The sequence below is a fragment of the Littorina saxatilis genome, linkage group LG16, assembly GCF_037325665.1.
Source record: "Littorina saxatilis isolate snail1 linkage group LG16, US_GU_Lsax_2.0, whole genome shotgun sequence".
In the NCBI taxonomy this organism is placed as follows: Eukaryota; Metazoa; Mollusca; class Gastropoda; order Littorinimorpha; family Littorinidae; genus Littorina; species Littorina saxatilis.
The window spans coordinates 18,042,506-18,055,622 of NC_090260.1; the positions used below are offsets into that span (position 1 = coordinate 18,042,506).

The 13,117-nt window shown below is 43.6% G+C and overlaps 1 protein-coding gene and 1 long non-coding RNA gene across 2 annotated transcripts in view; one reads left to right on the forward strand and one right to left on the reverse strand.

The window, feature by feature from the left end:
- The window catches only part of LOC138949890 (uncharacterized), a 34,371-nt gene that overhangs the window by 20,270 nt on the left and 984 nt on the right, over positions 1-13,117 (forward strand). The window contains exons 10-15 of the mRNA XM_070321676.1: positions 1,870-2,015; positions 7,268-7,311; positions 7,759-7,948; positions 8,232-8,337; positions 8,974-9,088; positions 10,766-10,920. Coding sequence (XP_070177777.1) covers positions 1,870-2,015; positions 7,268-7,311; positions 7,759-7,948; positions 8,232-8,337; positions 8,974-9,088; positions 10,766-10,920 — 756 coding nt within the window. The remainder of the gene's footprint in view (positions 1-1,869; positions 2,016-7,267; positions 7,312-7,758; positions 7,949-8,231; positions 8,338-8,973; positions 9,089-10,765; positions 10,921-13,117) is intronic.
- Positions 2,661-5,816, reverse strand: LOC138950565 (uncharacterized). The gene is made up of 2 exons (XR_011450725.1): positions 5,272-5,816; positions 2,661-2,977 (listed from the first exon to the last, which is right to left on the reverse strand). It is a non-coding gene; the product is annotated as an uncharacterized lncRNA (long non-coding RNA).

Consider the following 13,117-nt stretch of genomic DNA (forward strand, 5'->3'; position numbering starts at 1 on the left):
CAAAAGTGAGAAATGGTTCTACGGAAACGCGCAAGTATCAAGTGCTAGCTCTTACAAGTATCTCGGTCTGACATTCACAACCCAAGCCCGTTTGAATCTCTCTTTCAATGACGCAATCACCAGAGCCAAACAAGGTGTCATTGAAATTTTTAAAGTCTTATGGAATATAGGATGCCACGACATGGACATATTTTTCAAATTATTTGATGCGCAAATTGCTCCCATCTTGCTCTATGGCTCAGAACTATGGGGATGTTTTGACTGTTCACAGATTGAAAAGGTTCACATGTATGCCTGTAAAAGATTACTCGGGATCTCGTCAAACAGTCCAAACCAGATGGTGTATGGGGAACTTGGAAGATGCACTTTGTCAATCCTAGCAAATATCCGAAGCGTAAAGTACTGGTTGAGACTTAACTGTATGCCGGATTCGAGATATGCAAAGATGTCATACATCATGTTAAAAAACGCAGTTGAAAGGGGAAAACAGAATTGGGTCTCACAAGTTAAATGCCTCCTTTGCATGAATGGATTTGGAGATGTGTGGTTGAACGGGTCTGTAGGTAGGGAATGTGCGTTTATTAGAACATTTCAGCAACGTCTGCAAGACTGCTTTGAGCAAAACTGGCACTGTAAACTTGATACAAGTGTGAGATTTGATGTATACAGGATGTTTAAAGGAGAACTTGAAAAAGAAAAGTATCTGGGTGTCATTGAAAACCAGTACATACGCAAAATGTACACAAAGTTCAGACTGGGCATTACACCATTGAAGGTAAATAAACTGCGCTATAATCCCGAGTGCGCTGAATCCAGAAATTGTACATTTTGTAAATCAACTGAAGAAAATGAAAACCACTTCCTGTTTAAATGCCCAGCTTACAATGCAATCCGTCAAAAGTACATTGGTGCTTGTTTTGACCTTGACCAGTTCTCCAACTCATCGTTGTGTATTTTACAGACTGACAACAAATTACGACTGATTGCATTGTCAAATTATGTGTTCTACGCGTTTAGACAAAGAGAAAATCAATTGTGAAATAGACCGGTATGATCGTACAACCCAAAATCCTTGTCTTCATCTTACTGTATTTTTTTTTCTTCTCTGTTTTTACTTCTTGTGCTAGGTGTTGATTTTAAGTTGCCTTGCTTCCGGACGGTCAAGTCCACTTTGTTCACATGCTAACTATTTCTCCCCCTTGTACATACACATTGTGTTTGATGCAATAAAAATTCGCCTTCGCCTTCTCTCTCTCTCTCTCTCTCTCTCTCTCTTTCTCTCTGTATATGTTACATGGACAGGTTGGAAGATTAGGCTTAGCCTAAAACCTTTATCCTTATGTAATAAAGTTCTGAGCTCTCTCTCTCTCTCTCTCTCTCTCTCTCTCTCTCTCTCTCTCTCTCTCTCTCTCTATCTCTATCTCTCTCTCTCTCTCTCTCTCTCTCTCTCTCTCTCTCTCTCTCTCTCTCTCTCTCTCTCTCAAAAACACACTCAGTCTCAAAAGAAAACAAAAGTGAAGAACAAAGGAAAACGCACTCACTTTGGGGGGAGACAGAAAGAGAGACTCTGAGAGACAATGACAATGTTTCATTTACAAGGGTAAATGCCTTGAGTCGCCTTGTGGTGAGATATGTGCGCGTTATAAATTATCATATTATTATTATAAGCACAAAGTGATTGCTGTTTTATTACCAGCCCTCGTCCTACAGAGGGATTACACTAATATTTAAACGCTATTTGAACAAAATATTATGTCAAAATGGCTTTTGCATATGAGTTGTTAGTGTACATCTGAGAGAGAGACAGACAGACAGACAGACAGACAGACAAAAGAAAACTCATGTTCTATTTGCACCTTGCCCCCTCAGGTGATTCTGAAAGAGCGAGAGGAGAAGAAGCGGATGCGACTGATCGGGGACTGCGACATTTACCCAGAAGGCCTTCCTGACGACACCGACGGCAACCAAGAAGCTGAGGACTCAGACCACAACTTGATAGAGGAAGACACAGCTGGGTGAGTAATTGGTTGGATGGTGCACCATGGAAAGTTCAGTGGAGAGATTGCTTTTGCAGACCTGGGAACCCATACTATTGCACCGTATTTTGTACACATGATTGTCTACATACTATTTCACCGCATTTTGTACACATGATTGTCTACATACTATTTCACCGTATTTTGTACACATGATTGTCTACATACTATTTCACCGTATTTTGTACACATGATTGTCCACATACTATTTCACTGTATTTTGTACACATGATTGTCCACATACTATTTCACTGTATTTTGTACACATGATTGTCTACATACTATTTCACCGTATTGTGTACACATGATTGTCCACATACTATTTCACTGTATTTTGTACACATGATTGTCCACATACTATTTCACTGTATTTTGTACACATGATTGTCTACATACTATTTCACCGTATTGTGTACACATGATTGTCCACATACTATTTCACTGTATTTTGTACACATGATTGTCCACATACTATTTCACCGTATTTTGTACACATGATTGTCCACATACTATTTGTCAGGAATGAATTATCTAAAATACCGACTGTCAGTCAGAAGGCTACTATTTCATTTATACGCATTCGTTATTCTCCTCCGATTCATTCCAACAATAAAAGAAAATACGTGGAGCTCAATATGTTTATATAGCTCACTGGTAAAGCATGTACATATATCAACGTTCAGGATTCACACACACATATACACAATACGCCCAGGGTTCTAGATGAGTAAATTAATGTGTTACCCCATCACCAGAACAGCGTAGTGTAGTTCATCTCTGTTTCTCCATCACCCAGCCGACGCGGCGACTCCTGGCGTGGTCCGTAAAGTCCGGTTAGTAGATCACGTCGCTCTGCTTCGTGCATCTTCATCTCTTCATGCGTCTGCTTGAATGGTCAAACAAGCTCTCGCGAATTCCGTCTTCTGTCTCTGGGAAGACTCCTGAGCACGCGAGCAAAGAATCTTCCCCGACTTGCCGCTTACATGTTCAATGGGCAAGTGAAGCTAACAGCTTAGGTGACTGGCGACAAGTCTAACAGCTCACCTTACAAAAAATGGACATTCAGGTTTTTCACCTGTTGCACGTGAGTGCGTGGAGACTCGGCTCTACAGGTAACAGTACAGGCCCCATAATCATGGTCCAACAGGCATGCGAATCAATAATAATGTTTTTCGCAATACGAGTCTACTTCTGTCAATTAATGCATACTAATAACAGCATCATTTCATCATTAATTAAGTACTCATATTACATACATGTTCATACATAAAACCCATAAATGTCATATCTGACAATGCCCCCCACTTCAAGTAGAAAGCTGCATAAAAGATTTCTCATTTCTTAACTCGATAACACCATACAAATGTTATCATCCATGATAATACATTGCATTTAACACAATAAGTCCCACTCAAAGTGTCAACGTCACTACTTGTATATACAGTACCTATACAAAACAGATCTGACTTCCAGGGCCATTTTTCTTCTTGTTCAAAGAGTTTGATCACAGACTGATCGAGACAACAAATCCGCAAACTGATTGCACTGGCCTGCAATCGGCTGAACAACGAACTTGAACTCCTGAAGAGACAACACCCAACGCATCACACGACTGTTCTTGAGCCTACATGACGCCATGTATGTGAGTGGCCTGTGATCCGTCTGTATGACAAATTCCCGGCAAAGCAGGTAGCGCGAGAACTTTGTGAGTCCCCAAACAATGGCAAGACATTCACGTTCGATGGTAGAGTACCTGGACTCTCGATCAAGCAGTTTTCGACTGGCATAAGCAACAGGATGTAGAAGAACCTCCTTTTCCTGCAGAAGAACTGCACCCAAACCTGTCGAACTTGCATCAGTTCTCACAACGAAATCTTGACTCAGGTCAGGCAAGAGAAGAACAGGGAAGGTAGACAGCACCTCCTGAACAGCTTTCAGCGCAGAATCACATTCTGCCGTCCATGTGATAGTTTTGCCGTGATCGTCTCGGGTTAGATCCGTCAAAGGAGCTGTCAAAGTTGCAAAGTTAGGGACGTATCGCCTGTAGTAACTTAACAACCCCATCAGGGAACGAACCTGCTTCTTTGTCGTTGGCCGATTCACAGACAAAATCTTCTTGACCTTCCCGTCCTCTGGTTTGAGATATCCTCGACCGACAACATGTCCAAGAAACTCCAACGCAGAAAACCCAGCAAACAGTTTGGATGGTCGAGCCGTGAGACGAAATCTCTGCATCTTGCTCAGAACAGCCCGAACCTGCTTCACGTGGTCTGACCATGTTTGCGTAGCAATGAGAATGTCATCATAAAAGTTGACTGCTGAGTTCTCTGCAAGATTTAGCTTACGCATCATCCGAGCAAAAGTTGCTGGAGCTGAGACCAGTCCAAATGGCATTTTAACCCATTGGAACAACCCAGGAGGAGTTTGGAAAGCTGTTTTATATCTTCCGGCTTGATCGGAATCTGCCATTAGCCTTTTGCAAGGTCAATCTTCGTGTAGAAGTTTGCTCCAGCAAGACTACAAAACAACTCATCCGGGTCAGGGATCGGCTCGGCATCAAAATGCGTGATCTTGTTCAAGGAGCGGAAATCAATGCAAAAACGAACTGATCCGTCTCTTTTCGCCACCAAGACAATAGGCGAAGAGTACGCAGATTTCGACGGTTCTATGACGCCTAAATCCAGCATGGATTTGATCTCCTTCTCAACTGTCTGTCTAGACGCAAACGGCAACGGGTATGGTTTCCTATATACAGGACACTCGCTTGTCAAAGGAATGACGTGGTCATCCACATCTTTTGTAACTCCCGGCTTGTCTGTAAGAAGTTCAGAAAATTCCTGAAAAACGGTTTCCAGTTCAGCACGTCCTGAATGAGAAAGATCATCAGAGTAGTGAACATCTTTGACAGATTCACCCGTAACTGCAGGAATCCTGAACGTTGATATATGTACATGCTTTACCAGTGAGCTATATAAACATATTGAGCTCCACGTATTTTCTTTAATTGTCAGGAATGAATTATCTAAAATACCGACTGTCAGTCAGAAGGCTACTATTTCATTTATACGCATTCGTTATTCTCCTCCGATTCATTCCAACAATAAAAGAAAATACGTGGAGCTCAATATGTTTATATAGCTCACTGGTAAAGCATGTACATATATCAACGTTCAGGATTCACACACACATATACACAATACGCCCAGGGTTCTAGATGAGTAAATTAATGTGTTACCCCATCACCAGAACAGCGTAGTGTAGTTCATCTCTGTTTCTCCATCACCCAGCCGACGCGGCGACTCCTGGCGTGGTCCGTAAAGTCCGGTTAGTAGATCACGTCGCTCTGCTTCGTGCATCTTCATCTCTTCATGCGTCTGCTTGAATGGTCAAACAAGCTCTCGCGAATTCCGTCTTCTGTCTCTGGGAAGACTCCTGAGCACGCGAGCAAAGAATCTTCCCCGACTTGCCGCTTACATGTTCAATGGGCAAGTGAAGCTAACAGCTTAGGTGACTGGCGACACAAGTCTAACAGCTCACCTTACAAAAAATGGACATTCAGGTTTTTCACCTGTTGCACGTGAGTGCGTGGAGACTCGGCTCTACAGGTAACAGTACAGGCCCCATAATCATGGTCCAACAGGCATGCGAATCAATAATAATGTTTTTCGCGATACGAGTCTACTTCTGTCAATTAATGCATACTAATAACAGCATCATTTCATCATTAATTAAGTACTCATATTACATACATGTTCATACATAAAACCCATAAATGTCATATCTGACACTATTTCACCGTATTTTGTACACATGATTGTCTACATACTATTTCATCGTATTTTGTACACATGATTGTCCACATACTATTTCACCGTATTTTGTACACATGATTGTCTACATACTATTTCACCGTATTTTGTACACATGATTGTCTACATACTATTTCATCGTATTTTGTACACATGATTGTCTACATACTATTTCATCGTATTTTGTACACATGATTGTCTACATACTATTTCATCGTATTTTGTACACATGATTGTCTAGAATACGAGCAGTACAATCAATGGAAAAAAATATGCCAAGAAAAATTCCTAGACTACTTTTCTTCACAAGCGCATCCCAAAGCCCAGTGTTTTGACACATGATTACAGTCATTGTCAGTAAAGATCGAAAGGAAAATTTGTTTTTAATGTACTGGTATACCTAATTAATTACGGTGCGACGGACGCGTGTGAAGCATGTTTAAATCATAGATGTTCAAATAAAGTGTGGAGTACGCTCATTTTTCTGAAAATACACCAAGTTTGTTTGAAAATACTCCAAGTGCAAAACAGGGGTTGCCAGGACTGGTTTTGTGGTATTTGTATCATATTGCCAGTGTGGTTAGCCTCATGTAAATTCTGGCTGCTTTCTCACTGGAGAAAATAAGCTGCCATACAATAAAGCACGACCCAATGTTTTCCCCCTACATACGTGTATTCATGCTTACAAGTCTTGACGCTTTCACTGTGAACTTGGGATCTTCATCGAGGTTACCCTCATGGAAATTCCAGCTGCTTACTTACTGGGGAAAATAAATTAAGCTGCGGTACAATTATTTTCCCCTGCATACGTGTATTCATGCTTACAAGTCTTGACGCTTTCACTGTGAACTTGGGATCTTCGTCCAGCGCATGCTTCCACATAGGGGTGTTCGGACACCGAGAAGAGTCTGCACAAAGTTCATTAACTCTAGGAAATAAATCCCTTGCTGAACGTGGGGGTCGAACCCACGAAGATAGCGACAACTGGTTTGGAGCCAGTGTCACTACCCATTGTGCTACAGTGGAACCCCCCTTTTAAGACTTCCAAAAACCTGCGAAAATCAGGTCTTAAAAAGGAGGGAGTCTTAAAATGGAGGTAAACTTACAGGGGTTATGAAGAAAAAAGGAGAAAAAACAAGGTCTTAAAAGGGAGGGAGTCTTAAATTGGGGGTCTTAAAAAGGGTTTCCACTGTATCACCCTGCCCCTCATTCATTCATAGGGGTTAGCTGTATGGATTTTGCTTTTGTCAAGTCTGCTATAAAGGCCTGACAAATTGTGTAAGCTAGGACTTGCAAGTTAACAGAAAAGGTGGACTTTACTATTTGTGAGAAGATTCAGCCCATCTGCCCATCTGTGATGGGTATTATGGAAGATCAGTTCACACTGGGATTGAGTTTATCTCTGGATTTTTTCTGTTGCAGAAACCCAGGTGGTCTTGAAGAAGAAAGTGACCTATCACAAGACGGTATGTATATTTGTGACATCAAGTTTAATTGTGGCTGTGTGTGAAGGGATCAACGTATAAAATGACAGTTATTATATATATATGCATGCGCTCATGGTACCAACACACCAGAACGTACATGACTTAATACCTCTATTTTCTTTGTCATTTACCATGTTTTTGCTTTGCTCAAAAGGTACTTCATTAAACATTTGATAATTATGTTTTTTGTTTGTTTGTTTGAATATTTGTTTGTGCGTTTGTTTAATTGTGCGTTGGTTTGTGGGATGGTTTGTGCATTTGTTTGTTTTTTGTTTGAACATTTATATATATATATAAATGACATATTGTAATCGATAGATTAGTCCCTCTGGTGGGCGAGGGCTGGATGTAACAAAGCACCTGTTAGCTTCATGCCAATACCTTCATTAATAATGAGTCTTAATGTGGTGTCCTCCGTCCTTGCAGGTATGAGTTCTCGGTCAGTGGACACTGACCAGGGCGTGTCGCCGGGGGCTGACCTGTCGCCCATCAGTCAGACTAGTCCCATCAGCATGAGTCCGCTCACCCCCGGCGCCTCCCCGCTTAACAGTCCCATCGCCGGCTACCTCAGTCGCGACCCGGTGGTGCTGCGCATTCACAGCAGACGCTTTAGAGAGTGAGTTTGTTTTAGTGACTCACCTGAGTAGTCAGTGAGTCTTAGTAATGAGCAGTGTCCGTCTGTATAAATGGCCGGCTGTCTGTGGACAAAAAAATTAACGTTGAGGTTATCTGGTATGTTTTTGAAGCTAGAGCTTTGATTTTGTCATGGCGTGAGTCGTGGGTACTGTGGCTATAATTATGTTAGAGTGGTAACAGTCTTGTTGTGATGGTGTGTGTGAGGTACTATAGCTATCATTATAGAACCTAGGGTAACAGTGTTGTGATGGTGTGTGTGACAGGTACTGCACCCAGATCCTGGACAAGGACATCGACACCTGCTGCACGTCTCTGCTGCACGAACTGGTGCGCTTCCAGGACCGAATGTACCATAAGGACCCCACCAAGGTACGCTCACAGCGCACGCCAAAACTGATCCTTTATTTAACATTGAGTTTTCCTCCCAGTAGATAGCTAGCTAGCAGCGAGGAGAGTCATGTACCACAAGGACCCCACCAAGGTACGCTCACAGCGCACGCCAAAACTGATCCTTCATTTAACATTGAGTTTTCCTCCCATTAGGTAGATGGCTAGCAGACTGGCGCAGTGGCCTAGTGGATAAAACATCGGCCCCCTAATCGGAAGGTTGTGAGTTCAAATTCCGGCCGCAGGCGCCTGGTGGCTTACGGATTGAGATTTTTGTGAACCAGGGACCCATGTGCGTTACTACTAGTTGAGCTACTAGAGCCCCCTAACTTGTGTAAACCATCTTGTGTAAACCATCTTGTGTAAACCATCTTGTAAATCAGCACGGATCTTCCCAGGCTTTTACATGCTAAGCAGATCATATTTGTGTGTGTGTGTAGTGTGTGTGCATGTGTGTCTATGTGCGTGCGTGCATGCGTGTGTGTGTGGGCCATTTACAGTTTGAAGCGGGTTTTTTTTCTTCTGTGAGGTCAGTCATAAAATTCAAGTCTTCAAGTTTCATTTGGTGGAAAGCTTTCACACATGATCAACTGTATTGCGTTTCTCTGTCTCTCTCAGGCCAAGGGGAAACGCCGGGTTGTGCTGGGACTAAGGGAGGTCACTAAACACCTCAAGCTGAAGAAGATCAAGTGTGTCGTTATCTCCCCTAACCTGGAGAAAATTCAGTCCAAAGGTAAGAGGGAAAACAAATAACAGCGAACGACGGCAACAGCGAAGAGCTAACCCAGAATGGTGTTTTTGACAAGATTACACACAATAGCGTCCAATGGGAATAGTAGAAATATGAGTCTTTGTACTCATGTGGACTGGGTGGCCGAGTGGTAACGCAATTGCGCTCGGAAGTGAGAGGTTGCGAGTTCGACCCTGGGTCAGGGCGTTAGCAATTTTCTCCCCCCTTTCCTAACCTAGGTGGTGGGTTCAAGTGTTAGTCTTTCGGATGAGACGAAAAACCAAGGTCCCTTCGTGTACACTACATTGGGGTGTGCACGTTAAAGATCCCACGATTGACAAAAGGGTCTTTCCTGGCAAAATTGTATTGGCTTAGATAAAAATGTACACCTAAATACCCACGTGACTTGGAATAATAGACCGTGAAAAGTAGGATATGCGCCGAAATGGCTGCGATCTGCTGGCCGTTGTGAATGCGTGATGTATTGTGTAAAAAATATTCCATCTCACACGGCATAAATAAATCCCTGCGCCTTGAATATGTGCGCGATATAAATTGCATAAAATAAAAAATTTAAAAAATAAAAAATAAAAAAAAATAAAAAAAATCCCTGCGCTTAGAACTTTACCCACGGAATACGCGCGATATAAGCCTCATATTGATTGATTGTGCACACTGAAAACGGCACTGCAGAAACTGTCTATTGCCCTTTGTGTTTCTTTTTTTTTTAATTTATTCTCGCGCAAAATTGCCTTAATATTATTTGCCACTCCGAAAAAGCCCAAAACCTGGGAATTGTTGCACTTGAGGATTCACAAGAGTTGGCAGGTGTGAACTGGTGACAAGTTTGTATCTGTTGGATTGGTGAACAGATTAACCCCTTCACTGCCCACCCCGTATGTAATACGTGGTCATTTTCGGTTTGTCCTACGCCCATAACCGTATCTCATACGTGGGATTTGTGTCAACAACATTTCAGGACATTTCTGAAACCTAAATGGGAGGTAACCACTGTCCAAGTACTTGTAGGGGTTCTAAACACAGTTCTTTCCCATAGACCGTTCGGATAATGCTGTTATACTGTGGCAGTGAAGGGGTTAAACAATACGTATCAGCAAATAGTGTGTAGTTTCAACATCTTAGCACTTGGACTGAAGTCAATGCTTCAAATTATGTGAGTTGGAGTAAGGATTTTGTTTTTCATGCATGTTGTATATATGACAAAAGGTGAGTGGTGTGAGCATGTTGGGACTGTGTAGACTGATCTTGATCACTGTGTGTGCACCGTTCCACAGGGGGACTGGACGAGTTATGACAAAAGGTGAGTGGTGTGAGCATGTTGGGACTGTGTGTAGACTGATCTTGATCACTGTGTGTGCACTGTTCCACAGGGGGGACTGGACGAGTTATGACAAAAGGTGAGTGGTGTGAGCATGTTGGGACTGTGTGTAGACTGATCTTGATCACTGTGTGTGCACCGTTCCACAGGGGGACTGGACGAGTTATGACAAAAGGTGAGTGGTGTGAGCATGTTGGGACTGTGTGTAGACCGATCTTGATCACTGTGTGTGCACCGTTCCACAGGGGGACTGGACGAGTTATGACAAAAGGTGAGTGGTGTGAGCATGTTGGGACTGTGTGTAGACCGATCTTGATCACTGTGTGTGCACCGTTCCACAGGGGGACTGGACGAGGCGCTGAACAACATCCTCAACATGTGCCAAGAGCAGAACGTGCCCTTTGTCTTCGCCCTGGGGCGCCGGGCACTGGGTCGGGCATGTGCCAAGCTGGTGCCCGTCAGTGTGGCCGGCATCTTCAACTACGAAGGCTGTGAGGTGAGGCATCCAATTGTCATTTATGATTAAACAAGTCATGGTCAATATTGCTGTGTGGGTTGCTTAGAGCTTACTGCCTACAGTTGCTGCTGGCCTGTTTTCAAACGAGAGAGTGTACTCAGAAAATGTGTGTGTACTTCTCGACCTCTTTTTCTTCTTCTGAAACTTCCTCGTTCACTCATGTTTTTGCACGAGTGAGTTTTTATGTGCGCGCTTGTATGACCGTTTTGACCCCACCATTCAGGCAGCCATACGCCGCTTTCGGAGGAGGCATGCTGGATGTTTTCATGTTTCTAAAACCCACCGAACTCTGACATGGATTACAGGATCTTTCCTCTGCGCACTTGGTCTTATGTTTAGGTGTACACACGAAGGGGGATCAGGCTCTAGCAGGTCTGCACATTAGTTGACCTGGGAGATTTGAAAAGTGTCCACCCTTAACGGTTAACCCACCAGGCAGCCGCAGCCAGGATTTGAACTCGGGACCTTCCGATTAGGACCCCGATGTCTTACCACTACGCTACTGCACCCGTCAAAGCCATGGCCAATATTGCTGTATGGGTTGCTTAGTCTGACTGACTATCAGGGTTTAACGTCCTCTTAGACCAACTGGTCTATATTGGGACAGGTATTGGTAATACGCTGAAGATATGGTGTGATGTTTTGATTCGAACAAGCCCGCTGTGGCTGTCTTCTTCGACACACCAGCATTGGGTTTGTCTCGTCAAAGTATCGAAATACGATCATGATAATCGGAGACGAGAGATGATGCATGCGTGTCTTCGTGTTTTCCAAGCCCTGAGACTTTCGCTGTGAACGTGGGATCTTTTTCGCGCGCATGTGTGCACACGGGGGTGTTCGGACACCGAAGAGAGTCTGCACAAAGTTGACTCCGAGAAATAAATCTCTTGCCGAATCGAACCCACGCTGATAGCGACCAACTGGCTACAAAGCCAGCGCGCTACCAACTGAGCTACGTCCCCGCCCGCAGTTGCTTAGTGCTTACTGTGCACACAGAATCAGTCCAGAAGTGCGATAGGCTGAGTGGATGAGACACCGGCCTCCCAAGCGGAAAGTTGGGGATTTGAATCCCGGCCTTGCCTGGTGGGTTCAGGGTGGATATTTTGATGATTTCCCAGGTCGACTTATGCGCAGACCCGCTAGTGTCATATCCCCCTTGGTGTGTACACGCAAGCACAAGACCAAGTACGCATGGAAAATATCCTAAAATCCATGTCGGAGGTCGGTGGGTGATAGAAACACCAAATTACCATGCATGCATCCTCCAAAAGCGGCGTATTATGGCTGTGTAAATGACGAGGTAAAAACCGTCATACACTTCAAAAGCCACTCATGCAAAAACACGAGTGAACATGGAAGTTTGAGAAGAAGAAGAAGAAGAGGTCCAGAAGTACACGCACATTTTATGTGTACTCTTGTTTGAAACCAGCCCAGCAGCAACTAGGCGGGAACAGCTTGGGAAACCGCTGTTGTGGTTTTCCTCACAAAATAACTTCCATATGTGTGATTTGTATGTGAGCTTGGCATTTCCGTCAATCTAAAACCCCTCAGCTGAAGGGCTCTATGTGTTTGAGTCAGTCAATGTCAGCACTGGAAGAGGGCGGGGATGTAGCTCAGTCGGTAGCGCGCTGGATTTGTATCCAGTTGGCCGCTGTCAGCGTGAGTTCGTCCCCACGTTCGGCGAGAGATTTATTTCTCAGAGTCAACTTTGTGTGCAGACTCTCCTCGGTGTCCGAACACCCCCGTGTGTACACACAAGCACAAGACCAAGTGCGCACGAAAAAGATCCTGTAATCCATGTCAGAGTTCGGTGGGTTATAGAAACACAAAAGTACCCAGCATGCTTCCTCCGAAAGCGGCGTTTGGCTTCCCAAAAAGGCGGGGTAAAAATGGTCATGCACGTAAAAGCCGTGGGAGTTTCAGCCCATGAACGAACAAACAAAGCAATGGAAGAAAGTATAAAGTGCGGCTTGGCTCATTCTTTGTCATTTCAGTTCAGTCAAACTGAAGATTTCAAAATCCCATATCATGACTTTCTCTAAAACTTTGAAAATGTCACCAAACAAAATCAAGTCTAATCTTATTTTCCATCCTCTGTGCCACAGGAAAAATTCAACCAGCTCCTATCACTCACCCTAAAGGGCCAAAATAATATCAAGTCTAATCTTATTTTCCA